Source organism: Eptesicus fuscus, chromosome 3 (genome assembly GCF_027574615.1).
Source record: "Eptesicus fuscus isolate TK198812 chromosome 3, DD_ASM_mEF_20220401, whole genome shotgun sequence".
In the NCBI taxonomy this organism is placed as follows: Eukaryota; Metazoa; Chordata; class Mammalia; order Chiroptera; family Vespertilionidae; genus Eptesicus; species Eptesicus fuscus.
This window is the reverse complement of record NC_072475.1, coordinates 66,251,331-66,269,307: the sequence shown is the minus strand read 5'-3', so window position 1 is coordinate 66,269,307 and position 17,977 is coordinate 66,251,331. Positions and strand designations below refer to the sequence as shown.

Below are 17,977 nucleotides of genomic sequence, written 5' to 3'. Positions count from 1 at the left end.
CTCTCTTTTGTGTGTTGCCTAAGAGATGATTTTTGTCATGCTGAAGTATCAGCTTCAAAAAGTTGTCAGTTCGAAAACTGAAGTTTGGTTTGACAACCAAGACACTTTTTCTGTGAACAACTTGGTCCAGAACCAAATTTTCAAGATGGGAGATGTTCAAGAAACAAGGTTTGACTGTATATCAATTATCTCCAAACTGATACAAGGTTTAACATAATTCCTATCATGATTTCAGAAAGATGTTTTTGTAAACATAGACAAGATTATTCTAAAATTTCTATGGAAAAGTAAAGTAACGAGAATAGCTAAAAGAAGAATAAAATGAGAGAAAGAAATCAGTCTACTCAATTTCAAGACCTATTACATAGGTACAGTAATCCAGCCAGCGTATACTGGCAAGGGGATAGACACATAAATCATTGGATCAGAAAGTGAAGTGGGAAACAGACCCACACAAATATGCCCAGGTGATTTTGACAAAGTGCAGAAGCAATTCAATGGAGGAAATAGAGGCCTTTCAACAAATAGTGACAGAGCAATTGGACATCTACAGGCAATAAATAAATAAATAAATAAACAAACAAACAAACATAAACATAAATCTCACACCTTATACAAAATATGAACACCACATGGATCACAGGCTTAAACATACAATGTAAAACCATAAAACTTTAATAAAAATAGAAGAAAATCTTTGGGGCCTAGTGTTAGGCAGAATTCTTAGACTTGATACTAAAAACAAGATTCATAGAAGGAAAAGTTGACAAATTGGATTCAACGAAAGCAAAAATTTTTGCTCTGCAGATGTCCTTATTAAAAGAATGAAAAGATAAGCTACAGACTAGGAGAAAATATTTAAAAACAGCATATCTGACACAAGACAAGTCTGTAGAATATATTTTTGAAAACTCTCAAAACTCAACATGTAAATAGTTAACAATCTTATTTGAACATGGACAAAGACATGAAGAGACATTTCACTAAAGATATATAGGTTGCACAAAAAAAAAATAATGAAAAGGTATGCTTGTTAAATAAAAGTACCTCAGATTAGATTTTTTTAAGTTGATTTAAGATGGTTAGAGACCTGTAGGTGAAAGCCAAAACTATAAGATGTTAGAAGAACATCTGGAGAATATCTTTTTGATGTTGGGATAAAGAGAATGTCATTTTTAAATCACTCGGAGTATATTAGGAAAATGGAATTCCTGGACCTGAAACTCGTAGGATCATAGAAGTTCCATCAAGGGAGCCCCACCCTGAAAGTTCTGCTGACCTGTCTTCAATATCTCCATCTCTGTTTCTATTTTTTTCAATTCTTTATTTAAATTTAACATTGTTATATTTATTGACATTGCTAAAGATATTTTGAGACTCATATTAAAATAAAAGTTTGCATTAAAAAACTTACAGTTCCTCCCATTCTTTGTTGCGCTGCTGAATCTTTTGCTGAGCCCTTTCAGCTTTTAATATAAGTTTCTTCGTTTTCTCAATTTGATTTTCTATCATAATTTGACTGAGGGTCTTAGGCCGAAATAGCTTCCCTTTTTCTATAATTGATTCTTCTGGCACACTAGTATCCCCACCTGCACAGAGAGTCGACATTTTTTTCAATCTCTTTGAAACATCAAAACGAAATTCTCAAATATTGTTTTCAACCTATCACATTATTTAAAATCCAGATAATATAACGAATCTGTAAATCACAGTATTTATTAAGCAACCATCATGAATTCAACCCCATAATAAGTATTTTACAATACCAAAATAAAGTGATCTAAGTTACAATGTTTGCTTATTGAAAAGTTGGCAAGATAAAACATGTATATTAAATAATCAGAGAGATACATAATAATGAGCCAGTGACATATACAGGGTGTCCCAGAAAATGTATACACACACTTTGACTAATTATAAAGGCAGTGTTTATTAAAATACATCTCATTTTCAAAATTGAGCTATCAGCTGTTAAAGTATGTATACATTTTTGGGGGACACCCTGGATATGGGGAAGCTGGGAAGGAGTGCTTGTGATATCACAGCAGGGGAAGGAGAAAGGGAGTCCTATTTGAGATGTATAATCTGAGGTGACATATGCCAACTGCAGGGGTCTGTGGCCAATTTAAAAACTGATCAGAAACATACAATCAAAGCTATAATTTTAAAGTTATTAGCTTTCGGCCTTTGTTCAGGATGATGGACAAGGCCCCCTGGCATGTCATGTCTGACATCCTGGTGCTGAACACTTAGTGCCGAACTCGAGATCAGGAGCTTTGGGTGCAGTGACTCAAGGGGGAATATCAGTCTCTCATCCGTTATGTGGAAAAGGAGAACTCGGACAATGATTGGGTTCCCACTGCAGTCCAACAAGGAAAGGACTGGGTGGTATGGAAAATGCTGGTATATTCATGATCCCCTCAAATGAGTTTGACACCAAGTGTGAAATTCCTATTCATAGCCCACTACTGCTCCAGAAATTGCAGTCCCAGAACTGGATGGAAAAGCAGCAAAGATATGTATAGGGGTGGCAAAATATGTCTGACCGCTCCCTTTAAGCCTTTGTGGCCCAGGAACGGACCCATGAGGCTAGCTCATCCCATGGCTCTAGGGCTGGGTCCACAGGTGGGCAGTGGAAATCCCGGATGCGATTCAGAAAGGTGTGACTCAGCATCAAGAGAAATGCAACCGGTGAAGGGTCAAGCCCACGAGGCCGGACAGAGAGCCCTTCGATAGGCTACGTTTCTTTTTTTTTTTTTTTTTCAGTTGCCTTCTTTATGCACTGTGACGAGGGATTGAACCCACAACCTAGTATATGCCCTGTTTTGGAATTGAACCTCAATATTTTGGTATATAGGATGATGCTCTGACCAACTGAGTCACCTGTCCAGGGCAATATCTTTACTCTTAATAAATAGTTAAGCAAAAACAATTTAAAATGACTGATATTTAAGACAAGCAGAACTATATTTCATGTTCTTCAACATGAGATAATCTATACAATGAGGAATACAGATTTCTGTCAAGTTTGTGAGTCATTAGAACTGAAGCCCACTCTGCCTTCCAATCGAGGACCTGAGCCTGACCAGTTCAACACTTGCTCTTATTGCTCTCATTCCTCTCCCCACTCTACCATCAGCCCTTGAGAATCAGCTTCATTACCTGGAGAAGGTTACCATAGGCTGCGTTTCTGTTTGCCTGTGCATCCCTCTGCTTCCTCCTCTAACTGCTCCCCCACCTCCCTCACCTATTGTTACCATGCAGCTGCAGCAGGCACTGCTGAAAACAACCACCTCAAAACAATATCCCAACTGAATTTCTAAGGCTACACGGGGAGGGGAAAGACTAGGGCTTTGGAAAACCAAAAGGCAATTTATATCTCTTCCCCTGAAGAGTTATAACTCACCATGTCATGTTTCAAATATTTAATAGTATAGAAAAAGGACGAGTTTAATGTGGCCTGGATGTTCATGGAAAGGCTTTATTTTTAAAAAGTATAATTCAATCTGGATTCCCACGAACTGATAGAATTCAGAGAAAACAGTGAACTGGTCACTCTAGCAGGAGCCTGCATGCGGGAGCATCAGGCATGATCAGGGAGCAGCAAGCAGGGCAACAGACTAAAAAGACAAGTATAGGAATGCATCATTAACAGGACACAAGAGGGGTACCCCGTGGAAAACACTGCTGGGACAATGGCTTTAGAATTTATCCTAGAGGCAGAAGAGCTGCTAAAGGTTTCTGGGTTTCCTGAAGCGGATACACGGGCTTCAGTGCCAGGACTGTATCACAGGCACAGCCCGGGCCTGGCCAGGCTGCCGGGCCCTTATTGCTTCTTGCCTGGCTCTCCAAGCCATGCCCTCAACTCCTGTCTTCCTTCTAGTCATTTGCAGTCACCCCATGGGCAGTTACAAGAGGCAGGTCACAGGAATTAGAGGTACTACTGTCACATCTGTATTCTCGGCTCAGCGTTCTGTTTAAGGCACATGCTCTTGGAAAACAGTCTGAAATATTGTCTTCTGGCCCCACACTCTGAGGCAGAGTCCAGGAATCTGGGAAGAAACAATGCCTTGAAATTAACATCTGGGGAAATCCTAGATTTAAAAATAGGTGGATATGGTTTGGCTCAGTGGATAGAGCGTCGGCCTGCAGACTCATGGGTCCTGGGTTCGATTCCAGTCAAGGGCACAGGCCTGGCTTGCAGGCTCCGTCCCTGGCCCTGGTTGGCATGCGGGAGGCAGCCCATTGAAGTGTCTCTCTCACATGGATGTTTCTCTCTGCCTCTCCCCATCCCTTCCACTCTCTCTAAAAATAAAAATCAATGGAAAAATGCCCTCGGGTGAGGATTAACTAAAAATAAATAATAAATAAAATAAAAGTAGGTGGAGGCTGGAAGCATCCGGCTCAAGTACCCTCTCAGTGACAAGACTGGGTGGGTTTTCTCGCACGGCCTGTGTCGAATAGGAAAGTTGGTTGACGCATTTGCTGGAGAACCTTGGCCTCTCCTTCCCAGCCATACGAAGTTCCTTTTGATTATTTATTCCAAAGAAACCAAGGACGGGCGACAAGAGACTGAGCTCAAGCCACCCAAAGGTATTCCAATGCTCTGCTACAAAAATACAATTCGGTTTTGAAATCTTAAGTGAAGGCTGAAAAGCCTTGTGGTCACTTAGGTTACCTGTCTCTTTCTGGCTATCCTTTCTTCCAGTTCCTTCTTTTTCATACCTCTCCAGTTTGCTTGCCCTTCTGTCGGACTGACTCGGCCGTTTGGATTTGAAATACTTGGAGGGCTTCACGAGCCTATAGGAGGTTATCTTGTGATCGCTTTGTATGGCATGAACCACGATAGTATCACCTTCCAGTGAGTCACGAAACCTGAAAAAAGAAAATAAGCATCTGCAATAGTCACCGTTTTAATCGTTGACACCATTTTAATCATTCTACATGATTGTTAGGTAATAAAGCAAGACTGCAATACACTGTGCTTATAAATACTTTATCATAGCACACTGGATCCAACATTCTACCAGGCATATACCAACAAGGAGGTAATGGAAATTGGGTAAGGCTTGGTTAAAGAACAAATAGAATTTCCTTTCAAATTAAAATATTAAACAACCCATTATTAATCAGTATAATACCAATATTTTGCTAATATGTAGAAAATAAAAAAAATTTCAAGTTAACTATAGTTTAATGATAAATGGATGATATCAAACTGAGAAAATGTAATCTACCTCCCTATCTATTAACTCATATTATATATACACTAGAGGCCCGATGCACAAAATTCGTACAAGGGGCTCAGCCCTCGCAGCCTCAGCTTCATCCAGAAGGTCGTCCGGAAAAACGTTCGGCTGTCTGGTCTAATTAGCATACTATGCTTTTATTATTATCGATATACCTTATTATATCTCATTTATTACATATAAAAATAGTGAGATGGATATATTGGTATATCACATAGCTCATATGTATATCATATTACCCTATTAGCCTCTATAAAAATCATTAAGCTCAGAAATTTATACTACTTTCTAGTACGTCTTTCTCATATAGCCCACAGAGATTTACTTTTAAAAGTCCTTCAATTAAATTGTGCTTTTTGGCACTAATTCATCCTTATTCCCTCTTGTTTTAATTTTGGAGTTTAACTTACTTATGTATACAGCAATTACTCCTGGCTTGTTTGCCTTTCTTGCTGTTTTTCTAACTCAATCATTGTAACCCCTTTAACTCTATGTCTCCTTTTAAAACGGATTATTCTTTTTAACTTTCCCTTTTCTCTCATACCATAGTATCTTTCTCATCTCTTTATCTTCTTACCCACGGAAGTTATTTTACTTTTTAAATTTTAGTCTTTCCATGAGAACCAGATAAAACATAAAGAAAAATATGGATAGTTTTGAACACATCAAAATTCAAAACTTCTGCACAGTTAGAAAAATATGAACAAAGTTTAAGGCAAATGGCAGAGTGGGAGAAAGTATTTACAATCTGTATGCTAAATGGTAAATACTAAATAGAAATAGAGACTATCACTAAAAATTAGGGGGGAAATAAACAAAACTCCAAGAAAAATGAACAAGAAATCTAAACAGGCAATTCTAAGAATAAAGATAAAAGAGCTATAGACATGAAAAGAAATGGTCAACTTCATCAATAATCAAAAGAACGTAAAATAGCCCTGGCCTATGTGGCTCAGTTGGTTGAACACTGTCTCATGCACCAAGAGGTCGCCAGTTCAGTTCCCAATCAGGAAACATCCCCAGTAGGAGGCAGCCAATCAAAGTCTCTCTCTCTCTCTCTCTTCTCTCTCTCTCTCTCTCTCTCTCTCTCTCTTCCCTTCCTCTCTCTTTAAAATCAATAAAAAATGATTTTTTTAAGACAGAAAGAATGTAAATTACTCAACCAAGTGTTATTATATGTGGCCTGTGAGATTGGTGAAGATGAAAACACTAGTAATAGTGTGTTATTCAGTGGTACAACTTTATCCTCTCCCCCATTCCAATCAGATAGGATTCCAATTATTATTTCCCTCCATATTTTTATTAAAGACACCAACCCATGGAGGTTCAGGGACCAGGACTCGGGTGGGGAAGCAGGGAGTTAAGGAAACAAGTATTTGAGGGCAAGGAGAGTGGCGAGGAAGTGGTTCGGCTGGGCAAACTGGGTCCTAGAGCTGTGGGCACTGGTTCCCTGCTTCTGACAGCATCTGGGAAGATGCAGGCCTCAAGGGTGATGGCAGCAAGTATATTCCACCCTGGGAACCTCACCAAAGACTGCCTGCTCCAGAAGAGCACAGAAACCATAGACTCAAAGAACTGAAAAAAAAGCAGGCAGGCTGGGCAACAAGACTCGGTGGTACTAAAACTGACTTTCTTGTCTACCTGGTAGAATAGAAGCCCAGAGTCAAATAAAATAAAGACTAGAAATATTGCATCTATACCTGAGTTTGTGAATTAAAACTAATACTTGCCACATAAATACATTTACAAATATGTTATGAATATCGAAGCCAAACATAGGATACTATGTTGAGGGTTCTTCCTGAGAAGAACTTCCTTCTTTCATCCCTTGGTGGGTAGCAATCTAGATATAATTTAGGGAGGGACATAAATATATTCAAATATTATCCAAGAATTAAAATATTCAGGGATTAATGCCAGGTAACAAGTGCCATAATTCACAGGGCAGAGGACCCGGGAGGAGACTGCTGCACAGGGAGAGCTCTGGGGTTCTGCCAAGGGCTCGCTTCCAGCCATCAGGTGAGTCTGATCAGCACCTAACATGCGAGGAGTCCCCTGAGGCTGGGAAGACACACCAGAAGGGAGCAGGTGGAATAATCCCCAGGCCCCCCACCCCACCCCCACACACGGTTTGGAATAGCTTGTGTTTTCACAAGACTTATAAGACATAGGACAGAGGGTAGAGTACTCAGAAGTATTTTATCTTAGTAGTGGGGGGAAATTAGCTATAGACTAAAAAGGCTGCTTGATCCCACCTAACAAAAATTAAAAGCAAGCCTCAAAAAAATAAAAAATAAAAAAACCAAGCTGTTTTCAAGTAACTTCACTAAACCCCAGGACAAAGATCAAGAGCAATGTAAAATTCACAATGTCTGGCATCCAATTAAAAAATTTTAGTCAGGCAAAATCGAAGAAAAATATGATCCAAAATAAAGAGAAAAATATCAATTAATGGAAGCAGGCCCAGAAATGACACAGATGATATAACTAGCTGAGAAGGACTTTAAAGGAGTTAATAAAATATGTTTTATATATTCAAGAAGGTATAAAAAAGCATGAGTACTAGTACACTAAGGTGACCAAAATCATCATACTATGAAGTCAATAAATAATGATTAGTGATAAATTCACAGTAATATGTTATTTAGATTAATGGCTGCCACCACTAGAAGAAATGTTAAAAGTGGATTCTTTTAAAGATATATCATGTCTATGGGTTGAAAGAGTCAATATTGTTTAAATGTCTGTTATGTCTAAATTGATCTACAGATTCAATGAAATTCAATTAAAAATATTAGCATGCTTTTGTGAAAAGTGACAAGTTGATTCTATGCAAAGGACCTAAGCAATATTGAAGATGAAAACAAAGCCAGAGGAGTTATGATATCAGAAGTCAAGAATAAAACAATGTGAGACTAGTATAAAGATATGCCAATGGAATAGAAAGAAGAGTTCAGGAACAGACCTCACATACATACAGTTAACTGTGGCATCCCTACAATCAAATGAGGAAAGAATAGTTTTTTCAGCAAATGACACTGAGTCAATTAGATATCCATATAGAAACAAATGACACTCAATCTCTCCTTTTTTTTTTTTTTTTACAAAAATTTATTTGAGCCAAATAGAAGATATGCCTGGAAGCAAGATCTCAACTGATTGAAATAAATGCTTTAGAGAATGGCAGTTTGCAGTTGCTTTTATAAGCCCAGGATTAGGAGGGATTACATGAAGGTGGGAGAAAGCAAAGTGGGGATCATGTGCTTTCTTGAATGTGGTCACACTTTAGAAGGAGGGGTCTGAAAGGAGACGATTTCAAAGGTGTGCTAAGCTAGATGCAAAGAAACAGTGGACAGGACTTGCTTACAGCAAAAATAAGCCTTTTACTAAAGTTATACACCTGGAGTGTGACTATCCACCATGACCTTCCCAGTTATGAATTTATGACCTGCCCTGTATCTTACAATACCAATTAGAATTTTCAAGATAGAAAATGGAAACAGTAAAGGAAACATAGGAGAATTATCTCATGAATTGGGAACAAAGGTTTCTAACAACAGCATGAAAGCTCTAACTACTAGTATAAGAATTAATGAAAATATTAATAAATTTAAAAGAAATGATAAATTGAACTCTTTGAAATTAAAAACTTCTGTTAGAGCCAAAGCCGGTTTGGCTCAGTGGATAGAGCGTCGGCTTTCGGACTCAAGGGTCCCAGGTTCGATTCCGGTCAAGGGCATGTACCTTGGTTGCAGGCACATCCCCAGTGCAGGAGGCAGCTGATCAATGTTTCTCTCTCATCGATGTTTCTGGCTCTCTATCCCTCTCCCTTCCTCTCTGTTAAAAATCAATAAAATATATTTTAAAAAACAAAACAAAACAAAAAAACTTATGTTCGAAAAGGCACAACTGCCCTCCCCTGCTGGCCTGGTCCCCCCCAACTGCTCTCCCCTGCAGGCCTGGGTCCCCCTAACTGCCCTTCCCTGCAGTCCTGGTCACCCCCAACTTCCCTCCTCTGCCAGCCTGGTCATCCCTAACTGCCCTCCCTTGCAGGCCTGGTCCCTCCCTGCTGGCCATCTTGTGGCAGCCATATTGTGTCCACATGGGGGCAGCCATCTTGTGTGTTGGAGTGGCAGTCAACTTGCATATTACTCTTTTATTAGATAGGTGTCATATATATACATGTCATAGGTACATGTCATATATATAACAAAAGACTTATATCCAGAATATACCAATAACTCCTACGACCCAATTTTAAGAATAAACAACAGACTTGAATAAGCATGTAGCAAAAAAGACCACATAAATAACCATAAGTATAGGAAAGGGGAATGAAAATCATTACTCTTTAGGGAAAGGCCAGTGGCTGAAATTTAAAGAAATGACAATACCAAGAGATGAAAAGCATGAGTATTATGGGTTGAAGGTGTCCTTCAAAAAGATGTTAAAGTACTAACTCCCAGCCCCTCAGAATATGACTATCTGGAAGTAGATTCTTGACAGAGCTATTCAAGTTGAAATGAGGTCATTAGAGGGAGTTCTAGCATGACTAGTGTCCTTATTAAAAAAAAAAAAAAGGTAATGTGGACATGCCCAGAGAGAAGGTAATATGAAGAGACGCAGAGTCCACCACGTGAAGGCAGAGGTGTGGAGTGATACATCCACACCGCTGATTCCTGGCAAACCACCAGAATTTCAGAGATGGGCATGGAACTGATTCTTCCTTCCCTCTCTCAGTAAAAAACAACTTAGCCAACACTTTGATTTTGGACTTCCAGCCTCCAGAATTATCAGTCTGTAAATATCTGTTGTTAAAAATCAACCAGTCTGTGGTCCTTTGTCATGGAAGCCCTAGGGAACCAATACAAAGAGGATCAATTCGAATTCTTATACATTGATGATCAGCATATAAATTGATTGAACCACTTTAGAAAACTGTTTGGCAGTGTCTAATAAAGTTAAACATGCTTATAACTTAGGACCCAGCAGTTCCACCCTTATTAAATATCAAACAGAAATAAGTGTTTATGTGTCCACCAAAAAATAAAAATAAAAAAATGCACAAGAATGTTCATAGTCCCATTACTCAAAGTAGTCAAAACATAGAAGAAACAACTATTTATCAATAGTTAAATGCATAAGTAAATTGTGGCATTACCATTTAATAGAATACTAGAGGCCCGGTGCACGAAATTTGTGCACGGGGGACGGGGGTCCCCTCAGCCCAGCCTGCACTCTGTCCAATGCGGGACCCTTAGGGGGATGTTCAACTGCCAGTTTCGGCTGAGGATCGGGCCTAAACTGGCAGTTGGACATCCCTCTCACAATCCTGGACTGCTGGCTCCTAAACACTCACCTGCCTAACTGCCTGGTAGCTCCTAACTGCCCCCGCCCCCCGTCAGTCTGATCACTCCTCACTGCCTCTGCATGCTGGCCAGGTTGCCCCTAACTGCTGCTTCTGCAGGGCCTGGTCACCCCCAACTGCCCCCCTATGCTGGCCTGGTCACCCCTAACTTCCCCCCTGCCAGCCTGGTTGCCCCCAACTGCACTCCCTGACGGCCTGGTTGCCTCACACAGCCTGCTTGTTCAGTCGTTTGGTTGTCCCTCACTAACCCCCCTGCCAGCCTGATCATAGGCAGCCATCTTGTGATAACATGAGGGTTAATTTGCTTATTACCTCTTTATTATATAGGATTACAACACAAGAAAAAGAATGAGCTACTGCTACCTGCAACAACATGGATAACCTTAGGCATGACACCAAGTAAAGAAGTCAGATACCAAAGAGTTCCTACTGCAACATTTCATTCATATGAAGTTCAGACAAAACTCACCTATAGTGGTAAACATTCATTTTTGGAGAGTAAATTCTTACTGGGAGGGATCATGAGGGAACGTTCTGGAGTGCTATATATATATATTCTCAATCTGGGTGTCAGATATATTTGTTTATACATCTGTAAATATTTATCAAGCTGTTCAATTAAGATTTATGCATTTCAATCCTGTCTGGGTGGCTTAGTTAGTTAGAGCATTATCCCATACACCAAAAGGTTGTGGGTTTGATTCTTGGTCAGGGCACACAATTAGGCTGCAGGTTCAATCCCAGGTCAGAGTGTATATGAGAGGCAGCCAATCAATGTTTCTCTCTTTCTTTTGTTCTCTCTCCCTCTCTCTCCTCCCTTCTTCCTTCCATCCTTTCTCCCTTCCTCTCTTTCAAATCAATAAACATATCCTTGGGTGAGGATAAAAAAATATTTATGCAGTTTACTGTATGTAAATTATATTTTAAAAAGAAAACTAATTTTCTCTGTCAAATTGGTACATGAGAGGGATAAAAGGATAAGACAGGAAGTTGTCTTTCATCATAAGTCCTTTGGTTCTATTTTATTGTTGTTTGTTTTTTAATATTTACATGCTATTTTGTCAATTAGAGAAAAAATAATCTGTTAAAAACAGAAAGTAAATATATATTACATAATTGGGTTTATATCTAATTGTTAAACTAATTTCTCAGATTTAAACTACCAAGGAGTGAGCAGAAAGCTCAGGAAGTTATTAGTAGGAATGACAAGAAGATTTCTTGAGATTTCAAGAGTTAGTGCATATTTCAGAAGACCTCTTATCTGACCACTTTAAGTCACTGCAAGCCATTTTATTCAAATATATGCTCTCAAACATCTTAAGTTGCAAGAAATATGGGTCCTACCTTTTCTCTAGCTTCTTTAGGCCAAGTTCATGTTTCTCTTTCTCCCAAGCTAATTCCTTTTCCACTTGTTGAATTTTATGAGCTGTTTTTCTGTCCATCTCAGCACGAATTTTGGAATCTATATTAAAATCCTGCAGATAGGTAGATTTGTTCATCAAAATGGGTACTTTATCAGTGTACTTTACCAATCCTATACCATGCATACATATTTTAAGTTTTGTCCTCAATTTCCTGCCGCATCATTACTCTCTCCCAAATATCATAAACACTCTCCATTCTAGAAGGAAATAACATACTTTGATCTTCCACAAAAAATAGAAGACAGTTATCAAAAATAATTAACAATGATCCAAATGAAGTTATATACTAAACGATCTTCTCACAGTAAAAATAATGAATGGTAACAGAATATTTAAAGAGTATATAAACTTTAAAAAAATACTCCGGAGCTTCACAGAGTTTTAAAAAACTGTACTCCCTCCACTCCAAAGCAACTACTGCTACTAGCTGGGCACAGCTGACCATTAGCTCCTTAGTGGAACATGTCCTCCCACGTGACCCTACCCAGGAAAGATAGCAAAGTCTTTGGCATCTTCTAACATCACCAGGTTCTGGTTACCAAAGGGGTTAGTTTCCCCATAAAGATACTTAGAGGCCTCATGTTTCCTACCTTCACTCCTATAAAATTTCAGGTACTTTGTTCACACTAAATTGGGAGTAGCAATTATTCTTTCCAGAAGAGCTGGAGTTTTAAGGCATGATGTGCGTAAAGTGTTAGCCTCAGAACTTGCCTCAGTTGTCCTTTATTTTGAATTATGTCACCCATATTCTGCCAAGCGTCTACCTTTTTCTTACTGAAAGAGCATAAACATCTTTTAACCAATATGAGCTAACCATTATGCTTTCACCTAAGCATTTTTATATGAAATTGACTAAGTGCCTCTAGAATGACAGGACTGGGCAAACCACGGATATAGTCAGGATGATAAATTCTCGGTTTCTATTTGATAAGTACTGTCTGTTTGACAGTACTTCCATTTAGAAAGAAGTACAAAATGAAATAAAGGCCCTAGCTGGTTTGGCTCAGTGGATGGAGTGTTGGCCTGCGGACCAAAGAGTCCTGAGTTCGATTCTGGGCAAGGGCACAGACCTTGCTTGCAGGCTCCTCCTGCCCCAGAGTGGGCAGGAGGCAGCCAATCAATGTATTTCTCTCACATCGATGTTTCTCTCTGTCTTTCCCTTTCTCTTCCACTCTCCCTAAAAATCAATGGAAAATATCCTTGGGTGAGGATTAACAACAACAAAATGAAAAAAAGAATCACTGGCAAGTAGATGGAGTTTTGCAATAAGTCACAAAAGAAAAAAAAAATCAATCCAAAATTACCTTAAACAATTCAGTGTTCACCACCATAGCTACAAATATACTAAGTCAGAAATTTTGTGGATAAAGCAGGTATTATCTTTTCAACAGGTCTGATGAATTATGGAAATGGAAGCACCAAGAATCAGGATATATATATATATATATATATATATATATACTCAATAGTTCCATATCTTCACTACATATAATAAAGAGTTGATAACCAGAATCAAACCTATATTTGTATCTTGTTACAAAACAAACAAAAAAAAGGTAAGGTAGCTAAATCCCAAAGTAAACTTTGTATTTAAAGAGGTTTTTCTGCATCCAAACTAAGTTGTGTGACAAGTTCTACAGTAGTTTAGTGACTGCCAACACACTGACTGGCCAAATTTATTTTTAACTTACTGTCCGTTTAAACTGCATATGCTTTGGTAATTCTTCATTCATTTCTAACAGTTTCTGATATTGATTCCTCAAAGCTTTGAGTTGTTCTCTCTTCTTGGCCTTCATTTCTTCTACTTCTTTCATTAACCTGTCATGTTCTCTTTTTCTTCTGGCATTCTCTATACTGAAAACAAAATTTGAAAGGATAACAAATTAGGATATAGAAACAGCACAGAGAAAATTAGTATTAAATACTTGGAAATTCATTTAGCTTAGTCAACTTCTGTGACATATTGGTTTGTTTTGCAAAAGCTCAGGCTTAGGAGGTATATATCATGCTGTGCACGTGGCCATCTTGTGATGACGTGAGGGCGTGACACCACTTAGGCTATTATTAGTATAGATTCCCATACCTGTAGGCTTTGGGATCTTCAATATCTTCTGGAATTGGCTCTGTTTCAATTCCAAACTGTAGGATGAGGAATAAAATGTTAATCCTTTTAAATTGCATATTTCCTTTAAAATATCTAATCATAGTAAATTGAGGGGTTTCCCCTGCCAATTTCTAGCAACTGTAGGCCTGAAAAGTATTTTCACAAAAAATAAACTAAGGAAAATATTGCAGTTGACTAAAGTTATTTGTTTCTGTTTCATTTAAAGAGGTAAGTAGAGAAAGTTTTGAAACTTAAATGTATGCAAAATATTAATATCACAATATTGCCCCTTCAAATGTGAATTACTAATATTTGTGTATTAGCAAATACACAATTTTTCTCAGTCATTTATTTTAAAATACTGTCTTTTATTAATATATTCTTTTTATGCACACATAATCCCTCCCCCCAAAATACCTCATGTATATACTAGACTTTTAAATATATATATATGGGGGCATAGGCGACCAAGGAGACAGAACTAAACCTCACATCACCCTGCTTGGCCCCGGAGGATGGCTGGTTAGCCAGAGACGGGTAAGATTCCTCAGGGAAGGAACAACCTAAGACAGGCACAGTCGCATAGGGGCCATCAGGAGAGAACTTGGGGTTCAACAGAGGTGGAGCACAGACCTTCACCTGCCCAAGTTTGCAGGAGCCTGAACCCTCACCCCTGCTGAAGGAGATCTCCTGCCCCCATGGCTGCTCAGCTTCACATGCCCAGCTCAAATCTGGACCCAGGTAACAGAGACTTGGCCGACAGCAGATGCCCTCTCACCGCAACAAGACTTGATGGAGATGTCTTGCACCCATGATCCAGGGAACTGGGGTCTATGATATCTAAATCCAGCCTAGCACCAGGAATGCTCAGGGCCTACTCAAGAAGGCAAATAATCCTCTCCACTAATAATTACAGGGTAAAACAAGATGGTTGTTAGAGTATTAAATTTGACAGGAAAATAGTAGTCAAGTTTTCAGACTAATTTAAATTGGCCAATCAAAATAAGCAAATACTCTAGAAAAATCAATTGTACTGGACAAAAAAGCTGTTCCTAAAGTGTTAACTAAAATTTTTATTGGTAGTTCATCTCATGGTAAAATTGCATAACATATAATGAACCTAAAGCAGTCACTTTTTAGTGCAAAAAAGTTAAATTTAAAAGCTATCAAGATTACAGCATAAAATTTCCAAAAGCCTCCCAATATTTAAACCAAAAAAGGGGGGATAGTAGAAGAATATCATGTAAGGAAAAATATCCTGTAAATAAATTACATCTAGAAAATTTTTACTTTAGAAAATTAACTTTCATTTGTAATGCTAACAGCAAGACACCCAGGTAAAACATACATGGTGTCAAAACAAGCCAAAGGAAAATCGTTTGGGCAAAAAAATGAAAAAGGATCGCAAGTCAAATTTATAGAAAATATTCCTTTATTAACTTTTGGTTGAGAATATGTTTGTATATTTTCAGAAAACAACCCCGAGACATGTGGATTCCTGCAACAGAGAGGAATTGACAGGAGTGCTCCAGCCATGAAGTCAGAAGAGAAACAGTCCAGAGATGGAAGACGCTGACCATGCCTTGCCATACTAGCAGTCAGCAGATGTGCGTCACTGCAGATTGCCCAGGACCAAATCAGAGAGTGTCGGACCTGCATTACCACCATTTGTCCACCATCCAGAACTGAAATATCATTGCTGTTATGTACACATAAAGAATTGTTGGACATAGAAATTGGGACTCAAAAGAACTGTTGACCCAGAAAGAAACTCACTATAGACTGATTCATTTGCCTCTCAGCATAACTATTATTGCTTGTCTCATTTTCGGTTCCTATATTTCTAGTATCACATGAGCTCACTCATCTAGGGGAAAAGATGAACAATATAGACTGAAGAACAAGAACAGCATTGATCAGACTGTCAGACCTCAGAGGGAAGGTAGGGGACGGTGGAGACAAGGGAGATAGATCAACCAAAGGACTTGTGTGCTTGCATATGAGCCTAACCAGTGATCATGGACAACAGGGGGAGGGGACATGCGTGTGGGGGGGTTTAGGAAGGGAATGGGGGGGGGGTTTGATGACAAATATGTGATACCTTAATCAATAAAGTAATTTAAATATATATATATATATATATATATATATATATATATATGTATATTATTGTTTAAAGTATTATATATGTCTCCTTTTTCCCTGATTGACCTCCCCCCCTCGGCCATTCCCACCCCATCAGAGCAAGCCCCCCTGTTCCAGTGTCTGTGTCCATTGGTTATGCTCATATGAATGTATATAAGTCCTTTGGTTGATCTCTAACTACCCGCCGCCTCCCCTGCCTTCTCTCTGAGGTTGGACAGTCTGTTCAGTGTTACCTTGTCTCTGCATCTATTTTTGTTTATCAGTTTATGTTGTTCATTATATCCCATATATGAGTGAGATCATGTGATATTTATCTTTCTCCCACTGGCTTGTTTTGCTTAGCATAATGTTCTCCAGTTCCATCCATGCTGTTGCAAATGGTAAAAGTTCCTTCTTTTTTTTACCACAGTGTAGTATTCCATTGTGTAGATGTACCAACGTTTTTTGATCCACTCATTTGCTGATGGGCACTTAGGCTGTTTCCACATCTTAGCTATTGTAAATTGTGCTTCTATGAACATAGGGGTGCATATATCCTTTCTGATTTGTCTTCCTGGCTTCTTGGGATATAGTCCTAGAAGTGAGCTTACTGGGTCAAATGGAAGTTCCATTTTTAACTTTAAAAATTTAATTTCTTTATTGATTAAGGTGTTACATATGTGACCTTACTCCCCCATTACCCCCCCTATATCCCTCACTCATGCCCTCACCCCCCTGTTGTCTGTGTCCATTGGTTAGGCTTATATGCATGCATACAAGTCCTTCAGTTGTTTTTAACTTTTTGAGGAAACTCCATACTATTCTCCACAGTGGCTGCACCTGTCTGCATTCCCACCAGCAGTGCAAGAGGGTACCTTTTCCTCCACATCCTCGCCAGCACTTGTCGTTTGTAGATTTGTTGATGATAGCCATTCTGACAGGTGTGAGATGGTACCTCATTATTGATTTGATTTGCATCTCTCTGATGATTAGTGACTTTGAGCATGTTTTCATATGGCTCTGGGCCTTCTGTATGTCCTCTTTCGAAAAGTGTCTATTTAGGTACTTTGCTCATTTTTTGTTATTGTTGTTTACCTTCCTTTTGTTAACTTGTATGAGTTCCCCATAAATTTTGGAGATTAAACCCTTATTTGAGAGAACATTGGCAAATATGTTCTCCCATGCAGTGGGCTTTCTTGTTGTTTTGTTGATTGTTTCCTTTGTTGTGCAGAAGCTTTTTATTTTGATGTAGCCCCATTTGTTTATTTTCTCCTTAGTTTCCATTGCCCTAGGAGCTGTATCAGTAAAGATATTGTTACGACATATGTTTGATATTTTGCTGCCTATGGAGTCTTCTAAGATTTTTAGGTTTCCTGTCTTGCATTTAAGTCCTTTAACCATTTTGAGTTTATTTTTGTCTATGGAGTAAGTTGGTAATCTCCTTTCATTTTTTTTGCATGTATCTGACCAAATTTCCCAGCACTATTTATTGAAGAAACTGTCTTGACTCCATTGTATGCTCTTGCCTCCTTTGTCAAATATTAATTGAACATAATGGCCTGAGTTGATTTCTGAGTTCTCTATCCTATACCATTGGTCTATATGTCTTTTTGTGCCAGTACCAGGCAGCTTTGAGAACAGTGGCTTTGTAATATAGCTTGATAACTGATATTGAGATCCCTCCAACTTTCTTCTTCTTTCTCAGGAT

General features: G+C 38.7%; 1 protein-coding gene and 1 pseudogene across 1 annotated transcript in view; one reads left to right on the top strand and one right to left on the bottom strand.

Annotated features, from left to right (window-relative positions):
* CFAP44 (cilia and flagella associated protein 44) overlaps positions 1-17,977 on the bottom strand; it is a 108,666-nt gene that overhangs the window by 34,620 nt on the left and 56,069 nt on the right. Inside the window, exons 20-24 of the mRNA XM_008146602.3 lie at positions 14,125-14,180; positions 13,733-13,895; positions 11,962-12,092; positions 4,679-4,875; positions 1,415-1,589 (exon numbers count right to left, since the gene is read on the bottom strand). Coding sequence (XP_008144824.2) covers positions 1,415-1,589; positions 4,679-4,875; positions 11,962-12,092; positions 13,733-13,895; positions 14,125-14,180 — 722 coding nt within the window. The remainder of the gene's footprint in view (positions 1-1,414; positions 1,590-4,678; positions 4,876-11,961; positions 12,093-13,732; positions 13,896-14,124; positions 14,181-17,977) is intronic.
* On the top strand, positions 2,197-2,695 carry LOC103290687 (ubiquitin-fold modifier-conjugating enzyme 1-like; annotated as a pseudogene).